This window comes from Gigantopelta aegis, chromosome 10 (genome assembly GCF_016097555.1).
Source record: "Gigantopelta aegis isolate Gae_Host chromosome 10, Gae_host_genome, whole genome shotgun sequence".
NCBI classification, from domain to species: domain Eukaryota; kingdom Metazoa; phylum Mollusca; class Gastropoda; order Neomphalida; family Peltospiridae; genus Gigantopelta; species Gigantopelta aegis.
This window is the reverse complement of record NC_054708.1, coordinates 49,981,361-50,000,664: the sequence shown is the minus strand read 5'-3', so window position 1 is coordinate 50,000,664 and position 19,304 is coordinate 49,981,361. Positions and strand designations below refer to the sequence as shown.

Below are 19,304 nucleotides of genomic sequence, written 5' to 3'. Positions count from 1 at the left end.
CAAAATTGTGTAGATTATGACTTGCAGCAGGGATGGTTATGAAAATTGCATGATCCCATCAGATTGTTCACTGCCTTTCCCCCACTGTTTCTTTTTCATATTTCTTAAGTTTTCTTGTTTCAGTTTAACCGAGGTGAAAAATTATATTTGGACTGGATTATACAGTAAATGAAAATATTAAAATTGTAAAACAATAAATGCATTTATTTTTTTAAGTTAGGGTAGTGTTCCACACCTCTCAGTTTGAATTGATTGGTGTGCATGGTCACACTTTTACTCCCACTCTTCAAAAAGAAGTCTATAAATTCATATATGTAAGTACAGAGAAATAAATTGGAAAGGTGCAAGGAATATTTCTTATAAATTAGTTTTGTATTCATACTTATTACCCATATGGGATAAAATATCTGGGCTAATATTTTGTAAAAAAAATGAACAAAATGCAGATTGCCTCTATAGTCAACGATTGGCTGGTTAAAAAATGACAACGTGTGGTTGTTCGGCGCTACAGCTGGAACTTCACTTTCATTCATTTAATGTTTCCATTCACAAGTCAAATTACCCATACATTATGCAATCTACAGAAATTTCCAGAAAATTTGACTCATTTGTTCTATAAACATGAAATTGAATATTTTCATAAGTAGCAGTATTAAAGGAATGCTAAAGCAAGGCTTTTGGACTGGTGTGCATATTCAATGATACATAATGCACATTATTGCTTAATATCAACAAGTATAATCGTATAGTTAATTAATAAAACGGTTAAATGTGACGGCTATTATATATAACGGGTGCAGCCATTTTGTACCATCCCAGTGAATACGCCCTCTGGCGAGCTGGTGTTTACGTAATACCTAACGTGTCACGTCAGGAATTAGTCTTCGAACTTAAGAAACAAAATATACCTGATTTTTGCGAATGCATCGCAATGTTCTGTAATAATATCTATCCCAGTAACACAGCAACGTGTACATGTGGTTTATTTTTAAATACAAAATAAACCACCATTGTCAAAGTGTTGAAATAACTGTATTATATTTTGTATATAAATTAACCCACGTACTGAAATAATAGTCGGAGTGGGGTTTTTTGGTGCTTAATTGGTCTTTTCTTTCCGTGGTCTGTACCTGTGGTTCTTGATTGGCAGGTGTATATTTAGACGGTCCCTAGACATTGTGTCTAGACACATTAAAAAGACGTGCCTCTTTTATTAAGATCACCTTATTGTGTGATAACCTCAAATCGTAATGGACTTTACCAGCTTTATTACTGTAAGTAATTCTGTAAAACCCTTGATTAAGTAGACTTTGCCATCTAAAATCACAAAACTGACCAATTACGTAGTCCCAGAGAAAAGAAAATTATCACTTGGGTATCGTGAGTGGTCGTTTTTGTTCGAACGTATCCTACCAATAGGCCTAATAATATGCATTTTTTCTTTGGATTTTTTAAAAGAAAAAAATACTGTAACTCCATTTCGTTATATTGATGCAAATTGAAATATATTTAGTTAAATAGTTTATTATACTATCAAGTAATTTATGTTGTTTTACAAGTCAGGTTGATGAAAGCGAATCGCCTTGTCGTAAATTAGAGCATTTGTTTACAATGTGCATAATAGAAAAGTTGGACCTGAGCTGACGTCACTTCGCCCCAAGCTCTAAAATTACGTGTTTTTCATTTGTTAAAGTGTCAGTATGTGTTGGTGGTCCGGGTATGCATCTTTTCAACACAAGGCTCTTGTTGGAATTTAGTCTACCTTTAACAATATAGAAGATTATAGTTCTAGTAAAATCACAATTGTATTATTTTGTATTGTAAACATTTGGCTGTAAAAAGAACGCTGTTGTTATGTTACATAATGGCTGATGAAATTGCTTTAAATAGCAGAAAGATTTTTATATTTTCACAAATGGTGACAATGGGTAATATAGAGTATAACCAAAGGCTTGGGTTTACAACATTCGTTCACTCGGGACGGATAATTTGTAATTCCTCGTAGCTCATTAGTTATCTACATGTCTATTTTTGTTTCTTATTTTTTATTCTTATGGTCCACAATGACTTGGTATCTAAATCCATTTGAATCTTTTTATGTTTGTGTACCTTCATTAATCTGTCAAATATTATATGTTCACTCTTCTTTTTTCCAGACTTTTTGACCCTGCCAATGAAACTGACATCGCAAGTTACAAAATTCACCGGATCTTATTCTGTGCCCGTGGACCAGTTGAAAGCAATGAACGGAAGTGTTTTGCGTTCACATTTAGTCACGGTGACACGCCAGAAACGGCCATCTTCCAGTGTCATGTCTTTAGATGTGATCTTCCTGAAGCAGTAAGTACATGTAATTTCTTTTCTTATGTTAGTCAAGAATAGTTTTTGAAAATATTCAATTACTGGAAATGATTATGAATGTCATTTCTTTCTTTAACATTTATAAATGTCATTGAGCTTCAAGTTATTTGTACTGTAAAGAGCCTGTATCTGATTAAATGTAGCAAAATTTCCCCCAGGAATTTTTCAAATCGCTCACATTTATATAATTTGTCAAAATTCAGCTATTTAGACATAAAATCCATTCATGTCTCATATTTATGACAGATTAATGTCCCCAGTTGGAATCTGTTGTAAAATGCTTTGTATTTTTATCACTAGAAGTGTTATTGCATGTTTTGTTTATGATGTTTATACTTGGCTTTTAGGAACAATGCTTTGTCAGGCAATTAGGAAAGAAAAAAAGGTAAAAGCAACAAATTTGAAATATCTAAATAGCTTAAGCCTGATGATGAAGTACTAAAATTTGTGATGCCAGAAATAAAAATTCAATATATAGCAGCAAGAATATTTTATCTAACTCTAATAACATTGATATCATACTTGAAATTGATGCCATATTATTAAAATGATCTGAAACAGGTGGAGCAGTATAATACTGACCTGTCAGTACTGAAATAGTGATTGGATATCATTTGATGTCAATGCCTGTTCCTGGAAAAAAACAATATTGGGGAAATGCCACTATATATTATGTAGTTATTAAACGCACTCTCTCACAGATGGTTGACCTAATTATTGACCCAACAAGGTATTATATGACAATATATACATTTGATTTGTACCTAAAAGTACTTTATTGAACCATCTACATAACCACCATATCACACTTATTATTGATATTTTATAAAAGTAATTGAATTATGGGTACGGTCCATAATTCTGAGAAAAATAATGGCTATTTGGAGAGCAGAGGTGTGACATATTATTTTGAGTCACGTGACAGGCATTCCCCGAATAACCGCAGTGCCAAAACGATTTACCACGCTCGTGTAACGAGAATGCTTGACCGTCTTCTGCGACGTAGGGTAAATAGAAAAAAAAACCCAATGAAAATAAGTTATTAAAAAAGAATAAATACATGTACTGAATGACAAAAAGCTTATACATTAATTTATTTTAGTAACAGAAGCATGTTAAACGTCGACAATCCCGACTAGTAGGCCTTTGTATCTATAGGTAAATTTATTGTTAGTCGTACGCGAAAAACTCTAAACATCTGGATCACAAACACCATCATTTTCCACCTTGTCAAATTCATTATTATACAAAATATGCCATAACAGCTAACTTGGGATAGGAATTGTTACATTTGTAAAGAATACTCTGAACTAGACGGTGTTTATATACGATGTGACTATATATATGAAGACCGTGTCTATAGCCTCCACTAACAAGGGCTGGCTATATTCACAGCAAAAATGTATATAGGCGGTAAATAAGTACATGTATTTGATTGATCTATATTACCGAACCATCTGGAACAGGAGGAATACATACTAAGTACTGTACGAACAGTGCATTTTCTGAAATGGGGAGGGGCTGGGGGAGTATATGAATTTAGCAGACCCTTTTGTGTACGTTTTCCATAGATATATGAATAGCGTCATATTGTCCCTACAGTACTAACAAAAAATTAATTATAACAAATAAATGATGATGATGATGATGATGATGAATAAATAAATAAATAACAATTACAAATTATCAGCGGCTGAGGTAGATTAACTGAAAGAGAAACTAACTACGGACAGTACACAAACTAACAACAGGGCTTGAACTTAATAGTTTTTCACTGATTGTAATTTTGAGGCTGCTTACGTAAAAAAAAAAAAAAATTAAATTTTACCATAAATAAATATGACTAAAAGGTTATTTTGCTGTATTTAGTCACATTTCAAAAGCTCAAAATTGCAAGGGGCAATAAAACTCTAAATATATTTTTTATATAGGCTACTACTAAAGCTGAGACCACTCGCGGGTCCCCCTCTGAATTTATGTAATGTTTTATAACAACTGCCCCTACCCACCCCACCCCACCGCGACGTGATTTTACCAACATTATAATACATGTAATAATAATAATAATAATAATAATAATACAATTATTATTCATATTACTACTATTACTACTAATACTATTGCTATTATTATTATTATTATTATTATAATTGTGTATTATTATTATTATTATTATTATAATTGTGTATTATTATTATTATTATTATTATTATTATGATTATTATGATTATTATTATTATTAGCCTACTACTACCTTTTTGAGGTGGAGGGGAGGTGTTTTATCTGGAGGAGTTTTGGCTATAAAAATGCAAGATTAACGTGTGTGCACACATTCACACATGCACAAAACGGCAGGCTGAACTTGTCCCTGCAGTAGAACTGGATTCAGCTGGGTTAAGTAATAATTAGCCAACCTTTGTACGACAAAACATGCAACAGTACACTGGGTTTTTTACGCTGTACATTAAAACCGAAATACCACTTTGCGAACCAGTAAAAATAATTTGCACACGTGCCTAATAATAATAATAATGATAATAATAAATGGTGAGTTCATGTTCCGACTGTTTATTATTTTATTTCAGCTTATTTGTGGTTATTTTCGTCATGAAATAATATATTTTTTATTATTTGCCATGTATATAGCCGGCCCTCATTTGCCAAGTATCTATACACAGCGATCGTTTATATAAAATCAAAAAAATACATTATACGGTTGTCGTATATATAGCCTCATCACTACAAGTCTGTTTTTCCGTATTTTTCATGTCTCATCACAAGAAGAGTTCCAATTTTTTTTAAAAAGAAGCGTATCATGGAATTCCCTCGATCGTAGTTCAATTAAAATAATTTGGATCACACAATAACTAGGTTTGGTATTCCAAATGAATGTAAGTTTCATTTATAATGCATATTTAGAGAAACAAGGCCCACTAAATCTGTGATTGAGCTCCTTTAATGATACATTGGAAGAGATATACATTGTTAACATTCAATTTGCTAAACATAACCTAGAATGAGAGAAGCATAATTAATGATGTTTTATTTTACTCAGTTGCATTGATCAGTTGTTTGAGTTTTCATAACACACTTCCCTAATGGAAATTACTAGGAAAATAAAAGTTTAAAAAGCCCTTAATTACCTTTCTACTAGCCCACTATCCTCAATCCTCAAACTACTATCAATCAGGAAAATAATGTGTCATGATAAATTTGCCTTTGAAAAAGTACACATTAATTATTTTTTTTTACTACTACTATTGCATCTGGTAAATGCAATTTTAAAATATCACATAATTTCAAAGAAGAAATGTGAGTTATTTTTAATAAATTCACTTTAATTTTTATCCCACAGATTAAACAAAAACAAGTTGAAATTTGTTTTGACAGTCAAACCAGTGGCAGCTGAGCTATCCATGTTTTGTTAGTTGGTACTACTTTCTTCTACCTCCCTGATGTTAGTTTTCTGCTTGTTCAATACATAACTACTTTCTTCTAACTTTCAGTTTAACAGATGTTCATCACACATCTATTGTCGTTTGTTTTGTTGTTTATCTTAAATTTAGTATTTTTAGTAGTGTTATCGGTTAAAAATAGGCATCAATAATTGCAGTATTTATTGTGCTGATTCCTAAGACATTTTTTTGCAATAATATGTTGCAATTAATTTCATTATTTACAGTAAACTTATTAAATAGGTAAGCAGTTAAAAAAATTCGGGTGGTTTTTTTCAGCATATTATATTTGGTTATTATTAATTTATTAGTTTATAGAAAACAAAACCAGGAAGCAGATCTAATACTCATTGACATAGTTAAAAAGTGCCACCTAAGTGCTTGCCACTTGTTATCGTTGATATTTGTAGGAAATGTTATTTGAGATTCAATATTGAGCATCATTGACTGTTGAAAGTCAAACAGGTCAATGGCTTTCACTTGTAAAAATGCATTGTTATTATATTAATGTTATTTCTGGACCTACATATGTGTGGAAATGAACTGGCTTGTCGTGACGTAGTGAGGTTTTTTAAATTTGAAAGAAACATTTTCACTATAATTTCAGGTAGCAAAGATACTATACTGCTTTGCAACAACATTCCGCAGAGTTCCTAGGAGTACAAGAACATTTTCATCGACTAGTTTTCCCGAAGCTGAGCAGAACTACCTGTTTACTGTAGCCATTGAATTCAAGGAAGACGATGGCAAGGGAAACTACTCATCTGTCCCTAAAGATCAGCACGTCTTCAAGTTCAGAACCAATACTGAAAAGCGGATTGCTATTACAGTTCAGCATAGTGGGCCAAGGGATCTCAAGATTGAACGGTAACAATACTAAGGAGAAATAATTATAGTTAACAAATGTTTAGTGTTGATCAATATTTTAAAGAAATATATTTATTTATGTTGTCAGGGGTAAATAACAGCAACATAAATGTCTATAATTGTTGATAGCTTAACAAAATAAGATATTTCATCAAAATTATAAAAATGTTCTTTCTGATGTCATAAGTCAAATAATTCTAAATTAGTACACCTGTAGTATGACATGACTTGTTGGTAATTTGCTTGCTTTGTGTTTGCTTTTATTTGGGACCTGTTTTATTATGCTCATTAAAGTGTCTTTGTTTAATAGCAGTATATGTATAAGCTATTTAAAACATTTGTATCCAAAATTTGAAGACTACTCTGAGAATGTTGTGTAAAATCATGCCAGTGTTATTTTTGGTTTGTTTGTTTTAGGTGTTTCGGTTTGTTAATCTCTCCTGGTAGAAATGTGAAGCATAGTGACATGCAGCTAATAGAACTGGTAAGATGTATATCTGTTGTGAAATTCATTAGTTGGTAGTAGCAACAACAGTTCATGTTCATGCTATTCATTAGTTTACTCATGGCTTCTTTCATTTGTTTCTCTTTTTATGGCAATTTGGTGTTGATATTGTCTCCATAAAGATATTGCAGTTATTATTCTAAGCCAGATTACAGTAAAGTAAACCTGGAAAAAACTGCATGTGTATTAATTTTGCATCATTCAAAGTGAACCTCAAGTTGTCTCCAATATATAGAGGGTGGGTTTCTTCTCTTATTGTTTGGATCAGGTGTCATAATTACTACATCTAACATTTGCAAACTAAATAGTGTGCTGAGGTGTTATCAAGCAAATGTCCCTTTCATTGTCCTCGGTACTCTTCCATGGGAAATCAAGTACATTGTGCGTCATAGCTACTCAGTGTGACGTTACATGATCATTTAATCATAACTTATGATAAGTGGATTTAATGTGGAGTGGATCATAATAGTTGATGTACTCGTATTGTTGACTCTTGATGGAATTCTTGTTGGTTGTAGGTTTCCATGAGCTACAACTCTGATGGACAAAGCTACACTATTACAGGCCACTGGGATCCTACTGAAAATTGTTTTCTGGTCCTGAACACCGAGACTCGAAAAGGTGAACACTCTCAGATCTGAGTTATATGTAGACCTGTCATTAGAATATTCACCACCCAAGCTTAGCTTATATTATTATATTGATGCTGTGTTGGTTTTGGTCACCATTTTTGAACATGCAGTTGAATCGCCTTGGTTCGAACCTTTTTTGATGCTAGAGAAAGTGTTCGATCCATCAGGTAGTTTGACCTAACCATTCGGTCAATATCGTGTAAGTGTAACTCATTTTTGTTTCGAGCGTTGCGGTGTATTTGACCTGACGAGATTCTACTATATACTTTTCAAAATTTTCTTGCAAACCACAGGCTCTTGTTTATGTATTGATTGAAAACTTGCACCTAATGCTTCATTCAAGGGTTGTCACAACAAATTATAATTAGTTAACATCATTACAATGTAAGTGTATAACATAAATTATGTTATATAGTGTTGCATCGCAGTCATGAGATATTTTCGACTTGTTCTCAAGTTCCATCATGTAGGTTTCAACTAGAGCTGGTACAAATGACCTCTGATAATCATCATCACCAGATTACATGTCCATTTATTCGCTAATTATGTCAAAATAGGTAAAATTAGAATTAACAAAATTTCACGGCACAAGTGGATTATTTATTGGTTCGAGTTACCATACATATTCATTCATTTGCTATGTTAATGTCAAATTAGCGGTCATCACACAACCATCTGTGATAAATCATTATTACTATGGAAACATGTTAATTTCAGATACGAGAGTATTTTTGACTGTAGCAGTTGACTTAGTCATGGTCGGAATTCAGGAGCCAGTTCGATTTTCTGTGGAAACCAAAGCTAGAATTTACCCAACAAATGAGCGATTTTGGTATTTCACCAAGAAACCCCATGTGGAAAACTTCAATGTTAAACTCAAAGAGGTACTGTGATTTATCATCCTTTCATTGAAGTTTGTTTTTGTCTCCAGTTCTTTCTAAAGTAATGGTGGATCTCTTGGAAAGAATTGGAAACAATTTCTATTTTCAATAGTATTTTGTACATCTAACCTAAAACACTTAATTGTTAATTCTAAATGGACGTACATCTCGTTCTAGCAAAGAGCAAACATTTAAGGGTTTTTGGTCAATAATTCCAGCTTAGCTTGACATAAAATAAAATTAAAAGTGGTTTTGGAAAAAAAATTGTATATTTTTATGTGCAATTTGTAAACATGTTGGTCAGTATTCAAATAAAAAACTAATCCTCACCCATAATAAGAACATCTGCTCATGGAGTTTGAAATTAAATTTTCTTGATTAGTTTATCCTACTATAAATTTACATCTTGACCAATGTTTTCAAACAATGTTTTGGTCATTTTCTTGCTTCAAGCCAAACTTTTGAATTAATAATTAAGAAACCTCAACCCATTAAAGTTCTGCTGGAACAGAGTATAGGTAGAACAAAACAAGTAAGTAGTGAAGTAAGCAACCAAACTGCTGACTTTACAACCTGTCAGCTTCGTGTGAAGTCAACATTTCTAGGAATATGTTAACCAATGTGAAGACTGAATTGAAAAAGGTAAACAAGAAAATTATGGATATTTAATAATAATTGAATTTCCAAATTCATTTTACAAAAAGTAAGTGTAAAATGACCATAGGACTGCAAGTGATGTTAAAACTGTATTTTGAAAGAAAACAGTGATTCAGGAGAAGCTTTGTAAAACATAATTGTTGTTGTACATACTCTCCAGATCATAAACAAACTTCATTATGCTTTTAAAGAATGAATGAATTAATGAAAATAGTATGTGAAATACCTGAAAAACAAACAGCGATCATAGTGCAGTTGAATATGCATTGACTGTCTTACAAACACTTCGGTAGTGAGGCTTCTAACACACTAGTCCAATTAGTTATGTGTCATTTTGAAATGTTAAACACCATAATGTGGTCACCATTTGGTTTAATACTATTTCCTTATGTAGATGTGTAGTAACACTGTCCCTGTTTCAGACTGAAAGTAAAAGTAATGATGAGCATCTTTCATCTTGAAAGTAAATCACTATAGTATGATCACCATTTGGTTTAATACTGTTTCCTTATGTAGTAACACTGTCCCTGTTTCAGACTGAAAGTAAAAGTATTGATGAGCATCTTTCATCTTGAAACGTAAATCACTATAGTATGATCACCATTTGGTTTAATACTGTTTCCTTATGTAGTAACACTGTCCCTGTTTCAGACTGAAAGTAAAAGTAATGATGAGCATCTTTCATCTTGAAACATAAATCACTATAGTATGATCACCATTTGGCTTAATACTGTTTCCTTATGTAGTAACACTGTCCCTGTTTCAGACTGAAAGTAAAAGTATTGATGAGCATCTTTCATCTTGAAACGTAAATCACTATAGTATGATCACCATTTGGCTTAATACTGTTTCCTTATGTAGTAACACTGTCCCTGTTTCAGACTGAAAGTAAAAGTATTGATGAGCATCTTTCATTTTGAAACGTAAATCACTATAGTATGATCACCATTTGGTTTAATACTGTTTCCTTATGTAGTAACACTGTCCCTGTTTCAGACTGAAAGTAAAAGTATTGATGAGCATCTTTCATCTTGAAACGTAAATCACTATAGTATGATCACCATTTGGTTTAATACTGTTTCCTTATGTAGTAACACTGTCCCTGTTTCAGACTGAAAGTAAAAGTATTGATGAGCATCTTTCATCTTGAAACGTAAATCACTATAGTATGATCACCATTTGGCTTAATACTGTTTCCTTATGTAGTAACACTGTCCCTGTTTCAGACTGAAAGTAAAAGTATTGATGAGCATCACCATAGGGTAAATCATCCAATTGGTTTATGTTACAATATATAGCTGCTAGACGATGGAACTGTCTGTGTTTCAGATTGAAAGTGAAAGTAACGATGAGCCGAAGTTTGAGGTGCTGCAAGTAGAGAGTCAGTCGGAAATCGACCACCGCAGCATGGGCATGAGCCTCAGTCTGAACAGCAGCCAGAGTCTGTCGGAGCCCGTCACGACACCAGACGAACCAGAGGAGGATTCCGGTAACATGAGCCCTCCTCTCAGTAAAACAATTGGCACTCATAGTGACTAGTAATCAGTTGTATACAAAGGTTTCAAATTCAGATAATAAATAAATAAAATTACTTACTACATGACTTGTTAGTCATTGTTTGTCATTGTTGAGCATTAGGCGGAATGGAGGATGAGGGTAACGTTTTTATTTCTGAAAATAGATTGCCTAAAGATTGATAATGTTATAGTAGAGCACACTGGAGAAGTTTATCTCACTGACTAACTTGTACTGACTGTTGTTGTTGTGACCATTGTAGCTGCTTATTATTTGAGCTCTGGGCCCTTGCTTATAAAACTTTGAGTCAAGTCTCAAATCTCTAATGACATCACATGCATGCAGTTTGCATGGCGTTGCCATGATGTTAAAAGTTTCAGACACTTATTAGAGTCTTGACTTTAGACTCAAAACATATTATAAGCACCAGGTCTGATGTCTGTTAATACATAAACTTATGTGATAAAATTATCAATTTCAAATGTTCAGAGTCTGTAAATTACTAAAATTAATGTCCTATATTTAGATGCGGATGAACCTTTGTTGAGTGGGTCGGGTATTGTCAGCAAGGAGGTAACCGATGAGAATCTGCTTGAGGCTTGGTCGGATGTTCTTATCAAATGGCATCAGAATCTGACACAGCGGCCCAAGCAGGTCCAGCCGTTAGCTCGCAAAGGCATTCCCGAGGCTCTACGAGGGGAGGTGTGGCAACTTCTCGCTGGTTGCCAGGAGACCACTGAACTACTTGAAGCATATCGAGTTCTTATTACGAAGGTACTTGCCTTGTGATTATTCATATGTTTGTAATAAAGTTTTTATGGTTGATTTATGTTGATTTTTTAAAAAGTGCAACATATGTTATATTAGCATTAAAAATTTGTTTGATGGGTTGTATATTTTGGATTTTCTTTTCTACTTAACCTGACCTCAAATGATGGCATATTCCCCAAGGCATATTGTTATTATTTCAGGTCAGGTTAAGTATTCATAAAATAACACTCCCAAGTTTTCTCCATTTCTGTTCTACTTAACCTGACCTCAATCAATAACAATATCTCATGGGGAATATGCCATACCTTGAGGTCAGGTTAAGTATTCTTAATAGAGAAAACACTCCCAAGTTTTCTTCCAACTGAGTGAACATGCAATTGTGACTTGGTAGAGCTAATCCTAAGATTAGGCATGTCATGTATACCAGATGAAATTTTATTTTGACATGAGGAATTCTGTCTATTATATTGTTATTTAGTGCTTTAGACATTTCTATCATTGCATTCTTTGACTGTTAGTGATAAAACATCCTGTTATTGTAATTTGTTTCTTATCAGGACTGTTCCAGTGAGTCGGTGATTCTGCGAGATATCAACCGAACGTTCCCAGCTCATGATTTCTTCAAGGAATCTGGGGGTCTGGGGCAGGATTCTCTATACAAGATAAGCAAGGTATGAACAGTTATTTTATTACACCAGTTCTAAATTAGATTTTAGTGTCTAGGTAAAAAATTACTGTTTTGAAATTTTAAAATTAAATCCATATTTAATTTGATTTTATAATGTTGTACTACTTATTTCCTAAAATTTTATGTAGAATGAATTTTTAAAATTTATAATGAAAAAGGCACATTGATTATGTCAATGGTAATAGTTGTATAAACTTTAACCCAGTATGCACCTTTAATTTATTTCAGGCCTATGCTATTTATGATGCTGAAATTGGCTACGTCCAGGGCCTGTCATTTCTAGCTGCAGCTCTCCTACTTCATGTAAGTAAAGTTTCTTTATTTTTTTAATGTATTTTAATATTTTACATTATTATTTATTATTGTGGTTGTCTAGCAAATTTCATAAATAAATAATACAATTTTCGTTATATTCATTACAACATAATGTCATCGCATTGGTCCAAACATAGCAACAGGAGTTTCTTCATTTCTCGATGAATGTAAAAATTACGTCGTCGGAGAACGTCATATCTGATGACGTCATTTTATATAGGCAAGTTGTCTTAATTGAGCATTATTGTTTATGGACCAAAAATAATTCAAAATAATTATAAAGTTTTAATATTATTATTAGCAAGCATGATTCAAATTTAATTATAAATATTGTCTGTTATTTCTTTTACGTTCATCTGGGTATGAAAAAGAAATCTGCAAATTTGCGGATTATTATTTTTGTTCATACCCCGATGAACATTAAAAAAACCCCAGACAGTCGTTAATTATGCAGTACAGAAAAATCAAATCACTTCTGAAATGCTGACTATTTGATGGATTGAGATTAAAGAGAGTCTAAATAAGATAACTATCTTAAAGTTAGAACAGTATATTTTTTTTAATGTCACTTAATTAAAATGGCAGGTATTGTTTGGCTTCAGATGATAATGCAAAACCAGTAAATTTGAATATTTTAACATTGAACGTTATGCATTTCTTTTTTAATGTTAATGTTTTCTATTTTCAGATGCCTGAGGAGCAAGCATTTTGTGTGTTAGTTAAGATCATGTTTGAATATGGTCTGCGTGATTTGTTCAAACAGGGCTTTGAGGAGTTGCATCTTAAGTTTTATCAGCTGGAAAGACTCATGCAGGTATTGTGTCACTGTTGCTCCTTTGTAATTGACTGGGTCTCCCGATTCCCAGTAAGTGTTAAGATATTGATTATTACTTAAATCCAGAATAATTTTTTCTAAATTCCATTTTTCCAGGAAAAGCAGAAATAGACTTCATGTTTATTTTGGTTTTTCTTTACCATCTGGCCTATCAAAGACTGTAATGCACTAGCAAATAACAATAGTATTCATGGCAGCAGGTAACTATTTAGGTCACTGTGTGTTATTTAATGTTGTTAAGAGTTATAGGTTAATTTGAGAGCATGGGTATATTAAAATTAAAATTTCATTTAATTAATTATCCGTGACAACTATTGAACTTAATTTGTTTTTTATGTTTTCATGATTATTTATTACTATGTTGAATTTGTTTCATCAGGTGCTTACAGCAAATTGTTCTTTATTCTTAGGATCAACTGCTTGACGTTTACGGCCATTTTGCCGACATGGGGCTAGAAATCCACATGTTTGCTTCCCAGTGGTTCCTCACGTTGTTCACGGCCAAGTTCCCACTTCATCTGGTATTCCACATCCTTGACGTCTTTCTTAGTGAGGTTCGCTTTTCTTATTTATATACTTGAATTTTAAATTTTTGTTCCCACTTGAATCAATTTTTTAATGGATAATATACTGTCTGTGAATGAGTGAGCGAGCGAGCGATCATGCGTGCGTGCTTGTGTGTGCAGACATGTTAATGTGCTGACATGTTAATGTGCTAAAACATTGTTTGGTAATATTGATTACCATGTTTAATTGATTACTGTGTTTTTCTGTTTTAAAAACATTTCACTCTTTCTTTTTTTTTGTAGGGCAAAAATGTGATTTTCTATGTTGCTCTGGCACTCTTAAAGGTAAGCATTTCCTAATGTCTTTCTACATTTATAAGAATTAGATATTTTTATTTGTTACTTTACTTCTATTTTATAATGTTTTTAGTATGGTCTGTCTGTTCTGTCCATCCGTCTGTTCTGTCCGTCCATCCATCAGTCCGTATGTCAGTCCCACATATGTTTTTAGGATGTTTTTTGCAGAAAGCTTTGAGATATTGAACTTTTGTGTATAGCTTTATCATGTACTGTTACAGATCAAGTTTGACTTACATGGCGATTTACCCATTTTTGATGGCCCTTGAACTTAGGCAGTGTGAAAATTGGTTTTCTGGACTTCTTTTTAGAAGGTCTTGAGATAGTAAATTGAAATTTTGTATATAGCTTTATCATGTACTGTTACAAATGAAGTTTAACTTTTATGGCAATTTACCCATTTTTGACAGAATTACAGCCCTTGAACTTAGGAAATATGAAAAAACAATTCCGGACTTTTGTTTTGCAATACTTGAAAATATTGAGGTTAAATTTTGTATATAGCTTTATCATGTACTGTTACTGATCAAGTTTAACTTTCATGGTGATTTATCCACTTTTCACAGACTTAAGGCCCTTGAATTTAGGAGATACGAAAAACATTTGGGTCAGGTAGGGGACGTGTATTGCTTTAGCATTACCTTCAAAATTCTTGCTTTAAATGTGCTATATATGTTCTCAATTGTTTTGAAGTAGATGAATAATGATTATCAAAGAAAAAGATTTATTTATTCAGAAGTAATCATATTTGTTAATTTTAAACATTTTCTTTTATTTCAGAGTTCAAGAAAAGATCTTCTTGCACTTGATTTTGAAGGAGTTTTAAAATATTTCCGAGTTCAGTTGCCTAAAAAATACCGATCGGAAGATGCAGCTAAAAAACTGATGAGGACAGCTGTGGATTGTAAGGTAATTGTGTTGCCTATGTATGTAGGTGTTGGTGTTGACCTGATTAAGAATTTTAATAAAATCCAATAAATTCAGCATTAATGCCCGAAATGTTCACGTTCTAGAAGATACTTAATTTGCTTCTTAAGTTTTAAAGATAATAAGAGGAAGCATTAGATTGTGGAAACACAAAACAAAAATAGTTATTGTAATATATTTTAATAGTGTATTATTAATGTATTCAGCTAATAAACTAATCAGAGACAAGCACAATAATAAACTTGACTGAAATCGCCAATGCTTGGCCAGATCATTTATCTGACTTACTGTTTATTACAGGCATGTGTGGTATTCAATTAAGTAAAGAATTGGGGTTTTTTTTATTTATTAGGTAACGTCACGGAAGCTGAAGAAGTATGAAAAAGAATATCTTGCTATGAAAGAACAACAAATGCAGCAAGAAAACCCTAGTGAACGTTTCGAGGTTTGTATTCTTTTTTATCCTAGCAGATATGTTTCCCGGTTTTTTCAACAACATATTTAAATAATTGTGTTTCATGATGTTAGATTTAATGAAAAGTTTCGAAGTACAACCATAACTCTTTGTTGAACAACTTTGTTTTTTCTTAAATGTTGGCTTGTAACAGGAGTGATGAAAAGCTATATAATTTTAATTAGTAAATAATATAACGCTCCATCATATGCGGTCTTTGTGGGATAGAAAAAGTACACCCGAGGTGGTGGAAATCTCAACATGGGAGGAGGCTTGCTTATTTTACACGAACAGACAAAGATGGCTAAAAAAGTAACTTTTTTTATTTGACCATTTTATCATATAAACTACATTATTGTATTTGCTGTGTTTGTTTCATGTGTTAAATATAATTAAACTCTACAGATTAACAAGATAGCTTTTATAATGAAGGTTTTAATAACAAAATATTAATTTAAAATTGTTGTCTGATTTACCTTGCATTAATATGATGTCATATTACCAACAACGTCATATTAAGCACAAGCAAGTGATATGCCATATGAGATAGAAATTTCTTACATAGCTTTCTTTTATGGGATAGCTCTCTCCCATATACCTGAGGATGATAAAAATATTGTTCTCTCTTCTGATTTTTAAACTGTTCAAAACTTTTCTTTCAGTGGACATACCCAGTTCAGGTTGTTCGTTGTCATTGTCATAATGTGTAGTGCACATAGCATTTTGGAACGTTACTTATTTCCCTCTGTAGTCACTGGCATGGTCACTTGATACATAGTATCATCTGCTATGTATGACAGTTTTTGATGCACCCAAAAATGTGTGTAAAAGATGAATTGTGATTGGTCGATATTTTAATTCTAAGTGTCACAACCCCTACAACTGCCCACGGCAATCGGCAATGCTGTGGAGATTGCCGTGGAGGTTTTAATTCTCAACGGCATGTGTTTGCCTTGAACTATATTCAGGATTTTTGTCAATGGTATTTTTCTTTGCCATGGACATTTTCTTAATTGCAGGGGTTGAGTCACCTGCATGAAGGATTACATGAAGTTAGGTTTGATATTCCGAAACTCTGAGTTGACCAGTATGATCCATCTTCAGTTATGATTAAGTTTTACTTTGGAAGGATGTTATACTTATAGTCCTACATGAACACTGTAAATTTGTTAATAATTTCTGTTTGATTTGATGTAAGAAGAAAAATAAAAGTGTTTTCAAAATAACAAAAAACCCCTACTATTTTGGTGTGCAATTTAAAAATAACAGTCGATTGAGAAGTACTTAACATTATACAGTGAAACCTCTCAATACCCTACTATTTTGGTGTGCAATTTAAGAATAACAGTCGATTGAGAAGTACTTAACATTATACAGTGAAACCTCTCAATACAGGAACCTCTGTTAACCAGAATTCTCTCAAAACCGGACGTTTTACAGAGTCCTTTTTTAAAAACCAGGACAGAACTTAACCTCTCTAAACCGGATCGCTCTTAAAACTGGATATTTGTCTTGGTCCCCAGGGTGTCTGGTTTAGAGGGGTTTCAATGTAGTACTTACCAAAGTAAGAAAATGACATTCATTTGCTGGGAAAGACTATAGAGATTTGGGTGAAAAAATATAGCAGGTTTTCTTTCTAAGACTATGTCAAAAATTACCATATGTTTAACATCCAATAGCCGCTGATTAATAAATCAATGTGCCCTAGTGGTGTCATTAAACAAAAACTGTTTTTTAATTTTCAGCGTGAGAACAAACGCCTGCTGGAGGATGTGATGAGGCTGGAGCAGGAGAATGATGATTTGGCCCACGAACTGGTGGAGAGCAAGCTGGTTCTTAGGAGTGAACTTGATGCAGTCAGTTCCAACTTTACATTGTTTACAGCCCACTATCACACCGTCCTGTCTACTGGGTCATGTGCTAATTAAAGGGACAAACCCTAGTTTCAGGACATGATAATTCACACTACCGTATTTGACCGGAAATAAGCCCATGTCTTTGAATAAGCCCCCCTCCGTTTTGATAGCATTTAAGAAATTAGGCTCTCATTCGTAAATAAGCCCACCCCCAACTTCGTCACCTTATAAATAACACGAAATTGCAAGTTTGCTCAAAGTTCATTTAAAAGGCCATACCTCCTGCAGATAATTAAACACAAATGTAACACAATATTTTACCACCAGTGAGATTTAGCAGTCTAACAATAACTGTGTAACATTGTTTTCAATTTCATGCCTGCAGTATTTCTTTGAAGTATCCAAGCCCAAGTATGAACTAAAAACCAATGTCTATTTTTACCACCACACTGGGTCCGCAGTTAATGCTAATTAAGCAAATACCATATTCTGATTGGCTAAGAACAATGACCTTAGATTGACAATTTTTTGTAGTGTAAGCTGGCTGACTGTGTCAGAAACGTGTGTATACGGTACGCTATTGAGTTTGTTGTTAATTGCTGTTGTTTTAAGTCTTCACAGCATTAAATTTTGGATGTAAATAAACAGCACTGGTAAGTAATTGTAACATAGAAGGTGTGTTTCTGATAATTAGATACTAGTAAAAAACCCACAATTTAATTAATAAACAATTATTATTTATTAATAACAAATGGAACATTAATTAATAGATATGCTACTGAACGTTTTTTGTTTTCTTCCTAGTACATTTAATTATTATTATTTATTTTAATTATTATCATTTTTTTCCCCCAACAAAACTGGCCCCTTGTCTGGGAATAAGCCCACCCCATGCTAAGCTCACAATGAGTTGTCTTGGCCCCCTGGGCTTATTTCCGGTCAAATACGGTAAGTTTATTTAATCTACAAACTTGTAACACATTTGCATAAAGTTACAATTGAGTGAAGCATGAGTTTGTGACTTTGAAATGGTGAAATACCCTCTAAAAACAGACTAAAACTTGTCTCCATAACTATTACCTCTCAGACGCATGTGCGTTTTAAAAAATATGAGAAATGCATTTTGTGATATTAAAAACACCAGGATGACCAGAAACACTTTGAATGTATGGAAATGGATAATCTAACCAATAAAATCCAAGTAAAGTATGATTTCAGTTATCAAAAAATGGTTCTAATAGTAAAAAATATCCCTTAGTGTTTAAAAACTAGGGTATGTCCCTTTAACACACTAAACTAAAGTGGTTTTATTTCCTTATTCAAGATAACATGGTCAATATAATATGATGTTTTTAAAAATTCAAACATTCACACTATTGTAATTGTGACGTGACCGGACATTTCATTTCATTTTAACTTATCTTCGTGAACTTAATTCAAGCATGCTGTCCTGGGCACACACCGTGACTATCTGGTCTGTCTATCCAGAACAGCGGGTTAGTTGTTAGTGATAGAGAAGGGGATGTAGTGGTCTTACACCAACCCACTGAGTTGTTAAAACTTGCTCTGGGTGGGAGCTGGTACTGGGCTGCGAACCCTGTATCTACCAGTCTTATGTCCGATGGCTTAACCACGACACCACAGAGGCCAGTGTATTTTTAGAAGTTTTCCTTATTTAACATAACATGGTCAATATTATGTGATTGTTAAAATACAAACCTT

General features: G+C 33.0%; 1 protein-coding gene across 2 annotated transcripts in view; it reads left to right on the top strand.

Moving 5' to 3' along the window:
* LOC121384080 (rab GTPase-activating protein 1-like) overlaps window positions 1–19,304 on the top strand; it is a 41,273-nt gene that overhangs the window by 14,385 nt on the left and 7,584 nt on the right. For both annotated transcript variants that reach the window (XM_041514303.1, XM_041514304.1), the window contains exons 4-18: window positions 2,157–2,340; window positions 6,424–6,683; window positions 7,101–7,167; window positions 7,707–7,809; window positions 8,538–8,704; window positions 10,688–10,847; window positions 11,400–11,647; window positions 12,202–12,315; window positions 12,561–12,635; window positions 13,336–13,461; window positions 13,893–14,036; window positions 14,292–14,333; window positions 15,126–15,254; window positions 15,625–15,717; window positions 17,472–17,582. In XM_041514303.1, coding sequence (XP_041370237.1) covers window positions 2,157–2,340; window positions 6,424–6,683; window positions 7,101–7,167; window positions 7,707–7,809; window positions 8,538–8,704; window positions 10,688–10,847; window positions 11,400–11,647; window positions 12,202–12,315; window positions 12,561–12,635; window positions 13,336–13,461; window positions 13,893–14,036; window positions 14,292–14,333; window positions 15,126–15,254; window positions 15,625–15,717; window positions 17,472–17,582 — 2,023 coding nt within the window. The remainder of the gene's footprint in view (window positions 1–2,156; window positions 2,341–6,423; window positions 6,684–7,100; window positions 7,168–7,706; window positions 7,810–8,537; window positions 8,705–10,687; window positions 10,848–11,399; window positions 11,648–12,201; window positions 12,316–12,560; window positions 12,636–13,335; window positions 13,462–13,892; window positions 14,037–14,291; window positions 14,334–15,125; window positions 15,255–15,624; window positions 15,718–17,471; window positions 17,583–19,304) is intronic.